Raw genomic sequence first — 18,967 nt, forward strand, 5'->3', positions numbered from 1 at the left:
AAGAATTCTCAGTCCAAAGTAAGAGTAACACAGAAGTATTACAAAATTAGATTTTATTACTGAATATAAAATGGATGATGCCAATCAGAATAATGTTAACCATACAAACATCTGGGCAGTTTTAGACAATTAATGTGTGTGGGGAACGACCAAAGTAGATGGAATACTCACAGCTTCACCAATCCTTCAACCAAACTCTCCTGGTTTATATTTGTGTGTGTGTGTGTGTGTGTGTGTGTGTGTGTGTGTGAGTGTGTGAGTTAGAGAGAGAAATTATGACAAGTCATAGCGAAATACAGCCATGACATAACTGAGTTTTCCCTTGCCTTCTACAGTTAATTTTTCCTATGGACATTTTACCAGAGTAATGATATAAATGAGATAATAGATTGAATTCTGCCAGGCAGGACAATCCTTCTTGGATAGTGTAAGTAACAACTTAAAAACTATGATGAAATAAATAACTATAAAGCGTAACTTTGGTAAAGGTACAAGGCTATACCTTTTTCTTCACAAATATCACCACTAGAGTGAGCATTAATACATTGCTATGACAACATGTGGTTGACAGGCCTTTCACTATGTTTTTTTTCTTTCTTTTTTTCTTCCTATGGCTATCGTAAATAATGTTAAATGAATTCCATTTCAGTTTAAACTTCCCACAAACCACCCATTATTCAAACACAGTGAATGTGGAAGAGCTGCCATCAGTAATGGACCATTATAGAAAAATAAATTACTTTTGGACAACTGCATGGGAAGCCTCTAGGAGTGGAGTTGGCAGGCAAATATTTTCATGAAGCTTTGATCCCCTATTTTTGTCAAGGATCTTAAAATAGGGGCAAGAGAGTCATAGTGTCACCTTGCATGTTGAAAATGGAAAAGCTCCACCAAGTACATTGGTTACAACTAACAGAACAATGGTGACGTGATTGTTTGATCATTTCTGTCTGTATTTCGAAGTAGTATCCACCGATCGCAATGAGCATTATTCTGTTGGTTGTTATAAATAGAATCTTGCAGCTCCTCTTTGATTTCTTTAATCCCCCATTTCATTATCGCTGATTCTGGTGTCTGAATAAGGAGCTCCAGTCACCCCTTTCCTGATGTTCCTCACCCTTTTCCCAAAGCCCTTCCCCTAATGCCTGTGAGTTTCAGTCGGGCAGTGTGGTGGATGGAGGGCGCAGACCTGTCTCCTTGTGCGCTCAATGTGGGGAGTGAGTCCGGGCTCCTGGAGGCCCAGAGAGCTCCAGTTTGACCCCGGACTCCAAAGTCAGAGAAGAAGTGGATGAGATGGGTGGGGCAGGAAGCAGGCCGGAGCTCTTGCTCTCCAGAGAAGAGGAGGAAGAAGAAGGCAGGGACACAACAATGTATTTTTGGAGGGTGCGTGACCCAGCCACCCCACCAGCCCCTCCAGACTCTAGTTTGACCTGGGGCTGCAGAGTGGATGCAGTGCTTGCGATAGTGCTGGTCATTGGGGAACTGGAGCGAGAGGAGCTGAGAGTGATCACCTGTAGAAACAGAGATTACAGATCAGAGAAAATTTCAGAACACATTAGAACAGAGTAGATTGCAGACCACACAGAAATTAGACCACATAGTCTCAGCAGACTGCATAACAAAATACAGAGATTAGGCCAGTGGTCTGAAACGCAGGTTCTGGAAAGGCTGTGTCCACAATTTGTTAATTCACATTCTTCCTTCCTGCATCTGATCTACAGAGCATGAACAGGAGAAAGCAATATGGTAGAAACCTCACCAAGTCAATCAGTAGACTTAACAGCTGTAAAATGATTATGGAAGGGAGGAAGGATACTACTTCAGGGTATTCAGATGGGGCCAGGGTATGCTTTTTGTTTTCACCTTAAGTCCAGGAACCAATTCAGACTCAAGAAAAAAGTACTAACATGAACTTGAGATAAACATGTGACCTTTCTGCAAAATTTAAACCAAGATTGCCTTCTTTACCCGAGTGAGTGACTGTTACCTGGGTGATGGTGAACGTTGTACCATTTGCACCAGTCAGGTTCGCTTCTGTTCACTTAAATATTAATTGTAAAGGCTTTTTGACCAGGTGTGCACAAATGATGTCCCAAAGAATTGCCCCGCAACAGCGCAAGACTTACGTCATCATTTTAAACTGACTTTTGCAAATGTGAACGGTGAATGCCTTGGGCTAAAACATCCAACAGAATGTGAAAATTAGCTGAATTATGTTGTAATTTAAGCACTATTCCACCATATGAGCAAAGATGTTTCTTCTCTCTGACATGACGCAATGTTTTTGTGCTAATAGAAGTGCTAATAGGTTAACCGTCGCCAATCACATAGGCCATTCGCATTACTTTGTAGGAAACATACAGAATATACCCATAATACAGAATACCCAAAAGACGTTCCACTGAGAACTTTAGTAGAGGATTTGTTGGCAGCTGCAACAAATATGCTGATATTACTAAAAATAACACTAGGCTACTTGATAATACTGATTGGCGATATAACCTTACTTTCAGTCTTCCACAAAAGTATTTGACTTGAAGAAGCGCATTCAAACAGAAAAAGGTTATTTATCCGATATGCCTCACAACAACACATCAGATTTAACAAGTCTAAAGACAAACTTTGAGGACTATTGCCCTTTTTTTGTAATGGCATATTTCATAATGTGCAAATCTAATCAACCTGTTAAAGACGAACATGAACTTATCCTCAACCGATAAAATGATGAAAAATCATGAAAGAAATAAAAATAGCATGTCATTGTAAAAGGCTTTTTGACCAGGTGTGCACAAATTTCAGCACACTACTGTAGATGGTCAACACATATAATAGAAAGAGAAAACGGCACTTCCCATCCTTACACATTCAGTTAGCAAAAGTCTCTCCATAATCATATTTCAGTGAAAGAACTTTCACTTTTTTTTTTTTTGGCCTTTTTCAGCTTTATTGGACAGTATAGTATAGAGAGACAGGAAGAATGGGAGCAAGAGAGAGGGAAATACATGCAACAAATGTCAGACGATCGGATTCAAACCGCCGACATCGTGGCTCGCAATGAGCATGCGGTCAGTGCTCTACAGGCTGCGCCACCTCCAAGAACTTCAAGTTAAGTTTTGTAAATAATGGTTACAATAATGGTGGCAGTATCCATGGAAACAAAAACTTAACATTCACGTTGGTACCTGCTGAGAGGGGGCCACCCCTGCGCTGGTGCCCATGACGATGTACTTGGTTGCCGGGGGTGAAGCCTGGGTTGGGGTCCCGGGGTGGGCGGACGTCATGAGGGTGAGGGAGCTGGGCACTTTGATGATATTGGGTGTGCGAGGTCCCCCCGACATCCCCACAGCACTCTGGGAGATGGTGAGAGTGGGACGTGGCTGCAAGAGAAATTGATTTTTACAGGCTATAAATGCATGTGTATCAGTATTTTGGTTTTTCTTTCTCTAGTTCCTCCTGTTTGGCCAGCTTTTGTACCATGAAAGGTTGTGGTTACCTTTATTATCCAAGTCATGCTGAAAAGTAAAGCTGGTGGCTTTGACAGAAATGCAGGTTTTCTGATGACTGCAGCTGCTTGTGTCAATATGATTAACAATAGTCTGTGTGATAACCAGATACCTCTCATACTTCTATTCAACCGGAACATTTTACAGTTAGCTGGATAGATATTAGACTATGGCACTGACAGTTGTGATACCTCTGCCATAGCGATTTAGTGGTGTGATTGACAGTTACCTGTACTATTCATGATTCACCTGCACAATTTAAAGTAAAAAAAAATACATTGATTTATTCTCATACCATTTCTCAGAAGAAGAAAAAAAAAGATCCTGGAAAAAGATGTCTCTCAATCTTTTTGGCACCCCTGCATTTAGTACGCAAAGCATGATTGACAGTTACCTGGGTGATGGTGAGGGTGGTTCTGTTGACCTGCTGGGCCTGCACTGCAGCCTGGGCTCGAGCCTTCACTACGTGGGAACACAGCATTGTGCCAAGGTAGCCGTACTCAGCCTGGTACTGATCCGCGATGTCTGGAGGTGTGCGCGTCTTAGCAAGCACAGTAGCGCAGTGTTTCTGTGCAGCCATGGGAAAGCCACAATATATAATAAAGAAAAAAGAAAAAAAAAAGACAGGAGACAAAAACATTCCCTATATAGTCTGTCGTGGTTGTACATACCAACACATTAATGGCCAAGACTTTACTAACACCAAAGTAGAGGTGAATTGTATTTACAATTCATTTTATATCCTCTTGAATGTATATGCCCAAGAAGACAATTCTTTAAATTCAGAAGTAAGCATTTTTATACTTCTATCTCACAAACTGCTCAAAAAGTCATGTGTCCTTTCAATAAAACAAATGTTAGTTTCATATTATGTTTGAAAAAAAATGCTATAACTGTCCAGCACCTTATATAGCACAGTACAGAATGAGGATCGTAAATTCTGCAACTGCACCTTACGTTGAAAAACATTTGGACATACAGAAAAGCATGTAACAGTAACTTCACCACAGCCAGCAGGAAATTTGGTCTTTGGGTGTATGACTTCAGTTCCTCTTTTATATACTCCAGTAGTGAGGTTTATATGTGAAATTGTAATGGAAAGACCCTCTTGGACGAAAGACCCTCTCCTGACATATTTACAGTTTTGGCTTAATCCTCTGTGTCTTTTTCTGACTGCTGATTACTCCTACATTTGTAAGACAGAACTTATATTATTATTTACTACCAGGCAACAGTTCCTGTTCACCCATTTTCAATCAATCAGAGATTTAAAAAAAAGAGAACACCTTTTGTTTTACAAAAAAATATATTTAAACATTAATCAAAATAGCCACCTTTTGCAATAATAACTACTGAGCATATTCATGACATTTGTTCTGCAAAGACAGTCATACTGTTCTGAAAGTTCACATGCAACACTGCTATATAGGTTCCCACAGACACCCATGTATTTAGCTAAATATGGGTTTTTATGAACTCCAAAATCTGGGTGACTATCTTGTGAAGAACGTGTTCTGACTATTCACTTCTTACGTGTCATTTGAGTTTATTCATATAACCTAAACTGCTTGAATTTCACAAGCAGTTTAACATGGACGAAAACAAGAATAAAGTGTACTTTAACTTTTAACAGTGTACTTTCACAGAAAAGAGTTATATAGCTCAGGAAATCACTGTATTCAATAATTATTCAAATCTTCAGGAAATAGAGAGTTGCAATTAAGGCCTGCTTTAGTAAATTAGACAGAATTCACAAATTGTCGACCCTGTCTTAGTGTGTTCAACCCAGGTAAGACAATGCTTAAGAATAAAATATGTATCAAAAGGAAACATTAATTTTTAATTAATTAATGATTTTAGTAAATCTGACTACCTCTCAGCTTCCCATCATTGCCCTCACCCCTGCTTTGCACCCCAGTAAGATCCAATCACCCTCACCAATAGCAGGTTCTGCACATGCTCAGCTCCGATCTTCTCGATGTTGGACAAGACTGGCCCATCAGTCGCTGCCTTGATACGAGCGCCCTCTGCTGTCAACCGAGGGAGGATCAGTGTCTTAACCACCTGGAGAAAACAAGACCGAGGGAAATCCCCTAGCATTATGCTTTTACAAATTTGACACCCAACATGGGGCTGTACGTGTCCAATTCCCACAGGAATTTGTGAAATCCATTTATCTGCAACCTTCAACTGTGTTCATGCGCGAACCCCACAGCCCATTCCCGAGAGTTTAGACATCCACAGTTCTCCTCCAAAACATGTGGTGTTGTCAGCCACTTCTTTTGCAGACTACAGCTAAGCTCACACAGATTGGAGTTGATGGAAGCCATTTCATATGCGGCTTTGCTATGCAGTCCACAGGTGCAATCGACCAGTGGAGGTCAATAGAGAGCGATGAAACACAGACCCCTAACCAACAGACTGCTCTCCTGTACCCTAGGTGATGCAAAGCACGATGCTTTTTCATGAGAAATTGAATACATATGTAAAAATGAGAAAGACAAAACTGAGTGTAAAATTGGCTTCTCTGCATAAGGAGCATATTGCAAAAGAAATCGTATCAAAAACCACTGCGCGGTTTTTCAGTACAAAAAAATAAAATAATTGCCTCTAACATTTTCTGATTCATTTCTTGCTTGGACATTACAAATACCTTGCATACAAGGTACAGGTTGTATCTTCAGAACAAGGACAAAAATGAAAAAAGATAATAAAATAAAATTACAAACTATGAGAGATGTTCCTAAAAATTCCCCAACTCACGTCCGGCCCCAGCTCTGACAGTCCGGCGATGCAGCCGTACCGCGTTGTCCACTGTGTCTTCTCATCCAGCAAACTCTGAGTGTGACAGAAACAGGACACAGCAGAAGCGGTCACGGGTGGTGCTCAGATATACGGAGACTGAGAGGGCAGGGGCAGACAGGATACACACACACCTTGGTGAAGGTCTTGGTGATGCGGGACTGCATGTTGTTGGTGGTGGTGCTGAAGGTCTTGCAGCTCTGGGCCATGAGTCGGGCGGCAAAGTCACGCAGAGCCCAGTGGTTATCAACATCTGGCCTCAAACACAGCTGCTTACTCACAATGCAGGACACCACTGCTGGGATCAGTTCATGGAGCTGCAGCAAAGGTGAAGGGAGAGCAGGCTTACAAAGGTCCTCACAGAGACAAGAGGAGATGAGAAAGGCCAGGCCAGTGGTGTAGTACAGTGGTCAGGAAAACGGGCTTTTACCCAAGTTGCAAGTTTCATTCCCAGATGGAGTCCTGACACTGCCCTACTTACCCCCCTTTATAGCAGCAAATACATTTAAAACAGTCTGCTAGATGTCCAAATGTAAACTTACAACATCTTCAATCATCTGCACACACACAGGGCAAACAAAGAGAACTCACATATTTCTCCAAGTATAGTGTAGGGTTGTCCATGAGAGCTTTGGCCATTCTCATCAGGTAGATCAAGAGAGCCAGGTTATTCTGCACCACATTCACACGTACCTAAGGGAGAAAGAGAGTGTGAAAGAGGGGCATGAAATTACTCCACTCCGGACAGATGTGTATGAGGCCACAATACAAAAAAATACGACACAGCTGTCCATGGTGCACTATCACTTCAAGATGAGCAAAAATCTGGAAACACCAATAAAGTCTTTACACAAACTCATGTGGACATGATGTAAGTTAAACAGACGCGTATGCAGTCTTACCCCTTCAGAGATGAAAGTGGTGAATCTTGGGAGCATCTGGTACAGCCCAGGATCTGTAGCTATGCTCTGTAGAGCTTCCTATGCAGAACGACAGGGCAGGTGACAAGTCAGAATTTATTTACATCCTCACAGAACATGCGAATGCTGCGCATGTCATTCTGTGCCAGCATAATGTGCCTATTCTCCCACTGAATTTCCCAGAGCAATTCAGTGTGCAGCAATTATTCTAAACTGATTATTTTTCACACATTTAATCTGATTCAGATGGGTGGTATTTCAAATAAGCCTACTTGAAATATTGATTTGTTTGTATGCATTTCACATAACATTACACTACACATGTGTTTGCTTCGTTAGTGCATAGTACCTGAGTGCCACCTGCAAAGCAAACTACATCGCCAGCCATTTTGTTGTAATTTATAGTACTTTTAACTGTCATTTAACCAGTTTCTCTCTCATTTCCAAACACAGACTCACTGCTCTCTTGGCTTCGCAGGAGCCCACACAAGCCTCTGTGATCTCCTTGTAGTAGAGCTGCTGCTCCACAGACAGCTCGTGTGTGCCGCGTGGCTTCATCCTCATCAAGCTCTTCTCCTTTCCTGAGGCAGAGAGCAAGGAGGAGTGTGGGGTCATAGGGAGAGAGAAAATGAGTAAAGGTGAAGAGGAAACTAAATCTTCCATGTTCTTTTCTTTACTCTTCCACAGGTGATGAAATATACCTCATGGTTCAAATGACACACACAACATTTCATGTTTACTTGCTCACCTTTGCCTTCTGTAGCAGCTGAACCCTGACCTTTGCCCTGTATGCTTCCCTCTTCCTCCTGCCCAGGCTTCACAACTTTAAGGGGCTCGGTGGATTCCGCTTTCTGCAATTCTTTTGGAGCTGCATGAGACGGAAGAGAGAATGAAGAGATGGTGATGGAAAACCCTCAATCAAAAAGCAATACAATGTGAGAGTCTGAGAGCAAAGAGATAAAAGAAGATCAGACAGACCAGATGACAAGGATAACCACAGACAGAAGGATGAACAGACAAGTAGAAAGGCAGGCAGAGACAGAGAGGCAGAGAAGGACACGCAGAAAAGTCAGGGATGAAAACAAACTGTCTGATAAACACTGATACAGAAACAGGATTTGGATGGTCTCACCAGGAGGTGGGTTCTCTGGTATAGCAGGCTGGACACCATCTATACTTAACCAATGAGCTGCAAGACAACAGGTGGAGAACAAAAATCAACATAATCCGAAAGCAAGAGTTCTAGCTACTTCTGCTATCATTATTACTGCAACCACCACAGACCTCACCACTATATCACAACTCCTGCTAACCATGAAACTTCTAGCCATGCCATTATTATGATTTATATCAGTGCAACGGTTTCTAAAATAATCAGAAAATAAGGCAAATATGCAGCTCTTCAACAACATTAGTATGTATCTTCATTAGCATGACAACCAGCAATACTACTACCAATTCTGTCTGAAACACAAACAGCAATGTGGGATATACCCTTGAGTGAGACGTCCAGGGGCACTCGAGGAAGTGGTGTGTTGATGATGTCACTCAGGTCAACTTCCTTCTCTTCGTAGAAGTGCAGCTCTCGGCCACCTCCACTGGCAAAGCGGAACGGGATGAACTCTTGGGCCTGGAACCCATACAGGGGCTTTGGAAAGTAAAACAACATTCACTGTCAATGCCCACACAAAACACATCCCCACAGAACAAACACAACTGCCCACATATATTACCAACACACTGAGAGGCAAAAGGTTTGGATATGAAGCAACTTTTCTTTAAGAAGCACTGATAAATAAAAATGACAGACATCATACGACTGTGTAGCATGCTTGCTGTTAAAGCTATTTTTACACATAACATGTTCCTCTGCTAGTCTGTGTGGCTGTACAAGCTGTCAAAAGGTGCCATGCAACTCTACTCCTTTGCAAAATCTAGGCACCCATAATGATATGTGCTGCTTTAAATCAGTCTGTAGGCCTCCAGTATCTCTCTCTACGCACCTCCACATTCTTCAGTTTAAGTGCATGGTCGATGTCACTGGTGGTCAGTTTGCGTCTCTTCCCATGGTGCATGAACTTAAAAGCATCCTGAATAACACAAATACACACAAATTACAGTAGGGCAAACTGCCATACACATTCACACCTTGACATACAGTGTGTAATACACAGAGAGTATGGTATCCATCCACCCATGGTGCCTCTGTCAGCTTATGTTACTAAATAGGCCAAATTTGTTACCTGAAATATCTCTTTGATGCGGTAACTGACTTCCTCGCTCAATGCCGCACAGCTCTCCTCCTGTAATTGCCCAACTCCAACGGACTCGCCAATGGCCTTCATTGACTCCGTTGGCAGTACCACAGTGCACTGCTTTGGCCTCCGATCCTCTGCCATCGTATTTGGTGGTGGGGGGTGTCAGTATCTGAGATTGAACTGAAAATAATAAAAACTGACGAGTATGTAAAAGCCTGTATCTGGCACGAAAAACATACTTTAGCTTGGCAATATATTCTTATTTTAGAATGTGCCGGTGTGCTCAATATTATTATGGACGCATTATCGTAATAATAATTTGGAAATTATTTCGATATTTATTTATTTATTGTATCACCATATACATATTTGTGTTCATCCCACATCTGATTTGTTGGCTATAACGAAATATATTGTAAGCCTGGCAATATGGGGGTAAATGTTATTTTACTTGCATAAGTTACACACCTTTCAGTACAGCAAGCTAATAGCCAAAGTTAATGGCATAACGCTACAAATGACACTGAGAGGTACCCAACTATATTTCTTCATAGTTTACTAACGTCGGATTCGCCTGCAAACGTTATCTACGATATTTCTAGATTCATTTTCCGAACTGTGCAAAATGAACACGAAGCTGCTGTGTTATTGTTTTCATATGAACACAACTGGCTAGCTTTTCTCACATACGTTTAAGTGCAAAAAGCCTCTTACGTAGCTAGACTAACTTCATAAGAAGAAAAATTCTTACCTTTTAATTCTTGAAATAATCTGGTTAACGTTAGCTAGTCAGCTAGCTAGCTAGCTAGCTAGTGAAACACACGTAACAGCAGTCCCAGTCGAAAATGGACTAACCTTCACAATTTACCGATTAGAAAAACCATTGTCGATTTGTATTAATGTAACGTTATTAATCTAGCTAGCTTGTTATACAATTAGCTTGTGGAGCAACACAGGAAAAACCAACTACAATATGGTTTATTATTGGGTATTAGCCATTGTTTAGACCTGACCAGCTCCTTCCAATTTTTCTTAAAATCCGCCGTGACATTTTTCATGTTGTGGGTCCTTAAACGTTACATTTCTGTGCCTGTCACCGACCCAGAAATAAAATAACTTCTTAATTACACAAAACGTAGATAATAGTAAATCCCAGTTTGACCGAAAAGATTATTTTTGTTTATTGGATAATTAGTAAAGAATCTTGTTCTTAAACTAAATCTTTTTTTACAGCTTTAAGGACGAGGTGGACGTTTCACGCATTTCCGCAAAACGAGGTCTTCTTCATTGATCTAATTGGCCAGAATGGGCCAATGGACGCATTCTAAAGAAGGCGGATCTTGCCCAAAGGTACATACAATACTTTCATTTTTAATATTAGTTTCATTACGAATAATGAATTAAAGCAAACTAAACATATATTGTAGTTTCGCATAATTATTGGTTATATAATCCTTGGATATTTTGTCAAACAGTTCCCAAATTAGTGAGTATGATCTGTTTCTCTAATAATAAAACAAAAAATAACAAGTAAATTGTTAACTGTTCATTCATCTATAACAGTTTATATGAGTCCAATAGGGACCATATGTAGGCAACTGAGTAAAATGTACTTTATTTATAATAATAATAATAATAATAAAATAATAATAATAATAATAATAATAATAATAATAATAATAATAATTATTATTATTATTATTATTATTATTATTATTAGTTTTATTTATTCTCCAATTCTCTAAATATATTGGAATTATAAGCATGATAGATATGGGGAGAGCAGGGTAAATTGTCACATGGGTAAATTGTCACACTGTTTATTCCTCCAAAACAAGGGATTACCTCACACATTGAAGACCTTTCGTTATTTTCACCTTCAAAAGTAAAAAAAAAATCGCACTTCACATTTTATATAATAAAACCTTTTTGGGTAAGGATGTTCAAAATTAGAGAGGAGAGACTAAAGTGTCTTTTGATACTTTAGCTGCAGCCTTATGTTAAGCTGACCTTGAGATACAGCCCTAATTACCATGCCTGTCAGTTTGCTGCAAAGTTGTCTCAGTTAATTGATGGCTGTACCCCACACCAGGCAATTTATATGTTCCGGAACAGTGAATCTGAAGAGTATGATTAGTGAGATATACACATATATACACAACTGTCACAAGCCACAGGGTTCTGCTTTTTGCTAATTTCAGAGATTATTGACTGTAAATGGTAAAATGGTAAATGCCCGTACAATTAATGCTTCTCATTCACCCATCCACACACACACACACACACACACACACACACACACCAAAAGTGATTGGCTGCCATGCAAGGCACCAACCAGCTTGTCAAGGGGATGGAGGGTAAAGGGGGACGTTCTGCCATTACTCATTAGAGATTTTTGACGGTCACAAGGTTTGCCGCTGACATGAACACGGTACCAGCAATTGCGTTTGGGGGACAAGGCAAATATTTGGGGGGCAATGCCACCACCCTACCCCTCCCACATCTGACTGATGAAGTTATATTGGTTTTGAATATAAACAAAAGAATATTCAAAATGACATGATTTTAGACCACTAGCAAACCTGTGTACAGGCATTGCGGGAAAATACCTGACAATTTGCGCAGTTGTTGCAGGCAGCCAGGAGGCGCCCGTGGATCACGCAGGTGACAGGCTACTTTCGGCGACTCTGCCTGGTTGAAGTGCCATTCCGAACGAACCAGTCTCACCATCATACACCACACAGATTCAACTCTGGCCCTTCATGCCTGTAGTAGCTGGTTTTCTTTTCAACCTGATAGTTAATTAATACAAAGGATTGACAAGAAATGCAACTTTGCAGGTGTCCCAGGTTGAAATCAGCCCTAAAAACAGTACATTAAAAACAACAAAATATAGTCCATGCGCACAATATTGTATCCGCAATGTGACTGACAATGCTCAGTGTACGCCTTGATTACACGTTTTACAGAATGGCTGCACTGGACTTCATACTTACGAAAATGAAACGGAAGTATAATCAAAGACTGGTTCGCCAATCAGTATGCAAATTCACATCTGGTGTTTCGTCATGGGGGATTAATAAGAGCTTTTTATCAAAGACGTGTGTTTCATTAATCGAATGCTTGGTTTTATGTGGATGTATTTTCTAAAACACACTTGCACTTTTCCATATTTTTTACAGACCGGCGTGAGGTTTCATGGGGCTGAGGAAGAAAGTGACATGGTTAATTGTACGTCTGTTCCTCACTTTTTTATTGCTGGAAAGCTGCCACGCTTTACCACCGTATCGCCCTGGCGATGGCCTTCAACAGGAGCCTCAAGTTGTGAAGCGTCCCTCAATTACCCCAAAGACCCTTCACAGTCACCAAAGACAAGATCCTATTGGAGCCGGAAAAGTATATTCCCAAAAATCTATCACGGTATGGTGTCACGATGCCTGGATGGAGATAGTCGTAAAGGCCGATCTGTATAACACTGGAGTCTTAATAGATGGGGATGACCTGCGACTAGGAGAGACCACGCCTGCATGCAGGGCAAGGCAGTCTGCAGCTACCGAATACACCATCGTCGCGGCACTGAGCGACTGTGGAACCAGACGTCTGGTATTTTGCTGCTCTCTCCATATTCATTGTTCATCACATTTATAGGCAAAATGACTACCGATGGAACCTGAAATGTATCATGATACCACGCAGTGGGTAGGCCACGGTAGAACTACGTTCAGACAAATTGTTCGTGAGAATTGTACATCGGTGTCCTGTACTATAAGCAGTTGTCCTAGCGTATTCAGGAAAATAAAGTGGTAGCAGTGACGCATATAAAATCAACCTTTAGGACAGGGATATAAAGCTCAGGGCAGCAGTCCCTGCTGCTTTTCTGTGTGTGTTCCTGCACTTCAGTGCTTAATTTTAGTCATTTATTGTCTAAATCATCCAAGACGTAAATTGGCTGCTGAAGGGAAACTACAGTAACTGCCCACTCCAGGAATAGAGTGATATCTGCCTTACAGCGATAAATTGCAAGAAGGCAAGTGAATTTCTGTCCTAAATGCTGACCATTGTCATTCCTAGATAACCGATGACTCCGTAATCTACACAAATGTACTGATATATTCCCCGGTGTCCTCTACAAATGGGATAATTCGAATAGAAGGTACTGTCCTTCCAATTGAGTGCCACTACAGAAGGTGAGTTGGCATTTGTGCATTGTGTCATGTTTGGGAATTTCCTCACAATGCATTTACTGTAAATTTATCCTTTTTCTATTCAGGAGGTATGGTGTGAGCAGCAGTGTCCTGAATCCAACTTGGATCCCTTTTGCATCTACTCAGTCTGCTGTGGATGTCCTGGGCTTTTCCTTGAGGCTCATGAATGGTCAGTGAAGTCAGGTTCCTTTTTTATTTATTTATTTATTTATTTATTTATTTTTGCATCAATTACTGCTTAATACAAAATACAAAAGTTTTCTTGTGGTTAATCTCAATTTTGCTCTCTACATGCACTCCAAACCATAAGCTTTTGCAAATGATGCTTTTCATAAAATGCTTTGAAACTTTATTAACATGAATAAAATGTATTATTTATTTATTTATTTATTTATTTATTTATTTATTTATTTATTTATTTACTGAAATCTATTTAGGTGACTGGCTCTCTGAGAAGATCTGGAATGTTTACTTCCTGGGAGATATCATTTCCATTGAAGCCTCAGTCACATTGGCCAACCACATGCCCCTCCGGGTGTTTGTGGATAGCTGTGAGGCCACAGTGTTCCCTGATAAGAACTCAGTCCCCAGATATTCCTTCATTGAGAACGGGTGAGGAAAACATTTTTAGGATTATTACTGCCTTTTAATGTGGAAGCTGAGCATTGTGGGATTACTATACATCTCCCTCAGATGTATAGTAATCCCACACCCCCCACCCTTGCATGCCTCAATCTTGTAAGAGGACTGTGGTTATGCCAAAATGCATCAAGAACTTTTACAGCTGACAATAAAAAATGCTCAGCAATAAAGCCAAACTTCCTAGATATTGTTGCATTTCAGTAAAAAAAAAACCTATTCCCTTGTTAGTCGGGAATAATCTAATCTGTTTCTGATCTCTCAATGATCCAGGTGCCTGATGGATGCCAGACGTACTGGCTCAAACTCTCACTTCCTGCCCCGAGTGCAGGATGATAAACTCCACATTCACCTGGAGGCCTTCAGGTTTTACCAGGAGATGAGGAGTGCAGTGAGGACCCCTACTTAAATAGTTTGTAAGTTGTTTGCACTCCTACTGTTGCTACCAGTGCCTGACTCCCTCTCCCATCCCACAGCTTTACATCACCTGCCACGTGAAGGCTATGCCTGTCATGCACAATGCAGACCCCAAGAATAGGGCCTGTTCCTTCATCAATGGAAGGTGAGTTTGCTGGGCTCTGGTTATTATAGATTCTCTTATTTAAAGTACTTTGTGGACAGGTGACTTGGAATAGTGGTCAAGAAACTGATTAATTGTCAGTTTGAAAAATGCAAATCCAGGTTATTGGAACAAAATACTGGGGAAGAGTTTTAATTTGTGAACCTGGAGTTTCCACCTCTGCACTCGTGTCAGTGTTTTGAAGTCTAGAATGGGGAGATTCAACTGGCCCAATGCCAGTAGTAGCTGGTTTTCTTTTCAACCTGATAGTTAGTTAATTAATATAACCGATTGGCATGAAATGTAACTTTGCAGGTGTCCCAGGTTGAAATCAGCCCTTATTACATGGCAAGAATTAAAACTAGCAATACCTCTTGCTTTACACCATTAGAAAACAAGTAATCTGGGTACGCCAGTGAACAGGGAAGTCATGGAACTTTACAACACAAATGCAAGGAGCAGAGACACAGTACATGCGGAAACCAGAATGAGTGTTTGAAATTCATTAATTTAATAATATTTAGCCATGTGGATGGTCTTGTGACCAGACTGCTGCAAGTTCACATCTGTAATCACTGGGCTATTATGCCCTTGAGCAAGGCTCATAATCTGAATAGACTCTTTGCAGGGACTGGTCACATGTTTGGATACCACATGACAAAGTAATGCTGACTGGCCATGCTGAAAGCCATGCACCTTACATGACGGTAGTTGTTTATAGTGTGGTCAAGAGGGTCTTTCTAAAAACCTTTTAGACTAAAGTTTTCTTGCCTGCAATTCTGCTATCCCACACCTAGAAATCAATTGAGCCTTCTCGTAAAATTATCACATCTACATCAATTTCTGGCACTCGTGGCTTTTTGTTCATAAAGCCACAGGAACATTTTATAATTCCCCTCCGCAATGGGAAGAGGAAGTAAAAATCCAATTACCTACATCGATAAGACCATAAGAAATGGTTTATAGCAGTATGGACTTCTGAAAATTAAGGTTATGAATCAGCTCAGTAATGCAATGTTTAAACTGATTTAGTTTGCTCTTGGTCCTTTCTGTCAGTCTTTGTGCTTAGTGTAAACTTATTCATAGATTCATAGGAAGAGACCCCTCATCAACAGAGTTGGTCAGAACAGTCAAGTATTTTGTTGTGTGCAATATTTGAACCATTTTTCACCTCCGTCACAGACCTCAGTCAAGTGCTTTGCCAATTTGTAGTCAACTAGTTTGAATTGCTTTTATGTGTGACATTTAAAGGTACAATAGGTAAGATTCTTGTGTTAAAACATTCTTATCATTGAAAAAGGCTCACTGGCATGTTGACTCACCCTATGCCTGTGTTTATAGTCCTTAAATTCGAGTTTCAAAATATACAGTTGACAGATCGGCACTCTGTATCAAAACATTGTATAGCTGTACAATAATTCAAGCTAACTTCAGTGCGTGTTTGCTGCTGCAATTCCTATTCCTATTCCTATTACTATTGTATAGTTGGGTGATTGTAACAAACCAATGCACACATTACATTACATTATTGGCATTTGGCAGACACTCTTATCCAGAGCGACGTACAACAAAGTGCATACCCATAACCAGGGATAAGTTCGCTGAGAGACCCTAGAGGGAGGGCACACATCACAATCCCTGGGGGATTTAGATGGTGGTGCAAGTTGAAATCATTTTTAGTCACATGCCCTGAACTGGCATCCCTTGTTACACACACCAGTATACACAGTAGTAACCCCAGGAAAGTTGGAAAAGCTCTGTTCTGTAATGCTATGTATGAAATTGTAGACCTTTCTTTTATTAACTGCATTCCTTTTAGTTGGAGGTCTGTGGATGGGAACGACTGGATATGTGACAACTGTGAGACGCCTAACATGTGGGAAAAACCAGTTCAGTCTAGTCACCATGGTAAGCTTGGAATGTATGGCTATCATAACAAACCTCGAACATGGCACCTCCTTTGAAAATTACCAAAAGTACCGTATGCTTAACCTTACAAATATGTGATATGTTTCCAGGATTGGAAAAGGAGTTATCGCTGCACCCCTTGAATGTTTTTCCAAGTAAGCAGGGTGGCATGGCCCCTCGGCTGCAGCGGATGGAGAGCAGACCTATGGAGGCTGAGGTCCTGGAGATGGGTGATAATGATGAAGGTATAACTGGCTTGGGGTAAACATATGGCAGATGTCTTAAACTGTTATAGTGAAGTCCATTCTCAGAATTGATAATGGAGATCAGTGTGAGCTCTGTGCCTCCCTCCTCAAATGCAGCACCAAAGGGCCAACCCATGACCCCTACATCAGAAAGATATTGGTAGTTGGGAACCCAGTTTTGTCTGTCTAGCTAGCTTTCAGATTAACTAAACTCTTCTCTCAGAACCAGAGAGGGAGACCACCCCGGGCCCCAGTGGTCCCCCAGAAAAACTGGGAAATGGCCCTTTGGACCCTCGAAACAAAGAGGATAATGGTAAGTATCTAGACTACACTGGAAGATTGGAACAAATGTGATGCAAGGTACTTTGGCACCATTGCAAATACTTATTCATGTGGGCTTAATGTTAGAAACTGATGTGTGTTTTCAGGCCACTTGGGGGAGCCTCTGGCCAAAGAGGAAGCTGGTGCTGTCATACATGAGGAGGAGGGCAGTGGGATGGACATGGAAACGGTATATGTCAGCACGAGCATTATGACTGGCTCTCATTCTGGTAATTGTCTGCCGAGACATCTTTACATTATTCCAATTTGAATCAGTTCTGGACTTTGTCATATCAAGGGGCCTTATCAACTGCATGAAATTGGTGGAAAATTTGGCACTGCAAAAATTCTCACATGAATGCATTCAAATGTTTACAAATTGCTAAAAATGTCATGGTTAACATACCAAATTGTCACAGGGGCAGTGTGATTAGTTCAGTTTAGCACAATGTTAAGAAACTGGGCTTGTAATTAATGTTGATTTCCACCTTGGGTGCTCATGCTGCCCCTTTGGGCAATGTACTTAAAATGAATCGCTTGGTTTAAAAATAAGCCATATTAATGGATTGCATTCATGTAACACCTATAAATGTATTTTTAGATGTATAAATGGATTTCAATACTGAAACAAATAAAGTGACCCATTTCCAGAAGTTAATTGGCAATTAAACCAATCCAACATGTATTGTTGCAGTGGGAGTAGACATAGAATTATACACTCATCATGATGCATGTTTTTTCATATTGCAATAATACAATATCAAATTGTAATGCAGAATAAAATTGCAGATCATCTGTTAAAATGTAACTTAAATTGAATACTGTGGAATATTACAGATGACCCAACTACACATACGCAGTTATCATGGGGCAGATGAAGCTTCCATTCTGAAGGAAATGTTTGTCTCCTGGAGTGTGCATAACTATGCAAACCTTTCTGTTCAACTTGGCTTGAGAAGCAATTGATTAAATGAAGACCATTTGGGCAAGTCTGTAAATTGGCTTTGTGTGTATATAAATGGGTAATGAATTTATTTTCTCAGATCAGGAAAATGATACCACTCCAAGCCCTGTGGTTCATCCTGGCAAGGACGATGACAATCCAGACGTCTTTTCAAATGAACCCGTTGGACCTACGGTTCTTCCAAGCCTGGATGAAATTGCTACAGTTGCTCCTAGCAATGAGGAAAGGGACAGCATCGTCCCTACTAGCAAGGATATATTCAGCCCTGCTGACTTTACAAGTGAAGAGGATGCCAGCTCCGTGGTCCCGCCAGATGAACCAACTTCAGACAGATTGACACTTCCATTTAGCTGGAAGGAGGGTTTTGGGGCCTTTTCCGATGAAGGGGATTCAAATTAGACCCAATGACCATGTTTCTATATTTAAATGTAATTGTTGCTGACAATAAAATATTTGATCTAAATGATGTGCTGGTTTGGCTTCATTATGCCTGAATGTTGTTAAGTTGACAAGTGATTGGGGAGAGCTTAGGATATTGGTTGATATTGTTTAAGACTACTTCATAAAGTGGGGTAATACAATGAAGCTAGAGCCTATATGTTGCTGCACTAATAAATCCGCAATGGAACATTTAATTAAATTA

The 18,967-nt window shown here is 40.7% G+C and overlaps 2 protein-coding genes across 5 annotated transcripts; one reads left to right on the forward strand and one right to left on the reverse strand.

Moving 5' to 3' along the window:
- Positions 1-36: 36 nt before the first annotated feature.
- LOC133133015 (transcription initiation factor TFIID subunit 6-like) lies at positions 37-12,402 on the reverse strand. Of its 3 annotated transcripts, none has more exons than XM_061248907.1 (15): positions 12,093-12,402; positions 9,469-9,663; positions 9,229-9,315; positions 8,720-8,873; positions 8,358-8,414; positions 7,974-8,093; positions 7,685-7,806; positions 7,208-7,285; positions 6,897-6,998; positions 6,440-6,622; positions 6,267-6,341; positions 5,442-5,567; positions 3,898-4,071; positions 3,183-3,377; positions 37-1,511 (listed from the first exon to the last, which is right to left on the reverse strand). In XM_061248907.1, the coding sequence occupies exons 2-15, from the start codon at positions 9,622-9,624 to the stop codon at positions 1,206-1,208; spliced, it is 1,935 nt and encodes a 644-aa protein (XP_061104891.1). In that variant the 5' UTR covers positions 9,625-9,663; positions 12,093-12,402; the 3' UTR covers positions 37-1,205. The 3 variants fall into 3 exon arrangements, with proteins under 3 accessions (XP_061104891.1, XP_061104890.1, XP_061104892.1); XM_061248906.1 differs by lacking the exon at positions 12,093-12,402 and adding an exon at positions 10,235-10,736; XM_061248908.1 differs by lacking the exon at positions 12,093-12,402 and adding an exon at positions 10,235-10,736 and having other exon boundaries at positions 9,469-9,679.
- A 162-nt stretch (positions 12,403-12,564) lies between these two features.
- Positions 12,565-18,787, forward strand: LOC133133023 (zona pellucida sperm-binding protein 3-like). Of its 2 annotated transcripts, none has more exons than XM_061248939.1 (11): positions 12,565-13,086; positions 13,555-13,670; positions 13,754-13,857; positions 14,126-14,300; positions 14,601-14,718; positions 14,804-14,889; positions 16,706-16,794; positions 16,905-17,039; positions 17,263-17,352; positions 17,468-17,550; positions 18,404-18,787. In XM_061248939.1, exons 1-11 carry the CDS (start codon positions 12,682-12,684, stop codon positions 18,659-18,661), a joined length of 1,659 nt encoding a protein of 552 aa, XP_061104923.1. In that variant the 5' UTR covers positions 12,565-12,681; the 3' UTR covers positions 18,662-18,787. The 2 variants fall into 2 exon arrangements, with proteins under 2 accessions (XP_061104923.1, XP_061104922.1); XM_061248938.1 differs by having other exon boundaries at positions 12,566-13,086; positions 17,468-17,590.
- The last annotated feature ends 180 nt before the right edge of the window (positions 18,788-18,967 follow it).

The sequence above is a fragment of the Conger conger genome, chromosome 7, assembly GCF_963514075.1.
Source record: "Conger conger chromosome 7, fConCon1.1, whole genome shotgun sequence".
In the NCBI taxonomy this organism is placed as follows: Eukaryota; Metazoa; Chordata; class Actinopteri; order Anguilliformes; family Congridae; genus Conger; species Conger conger.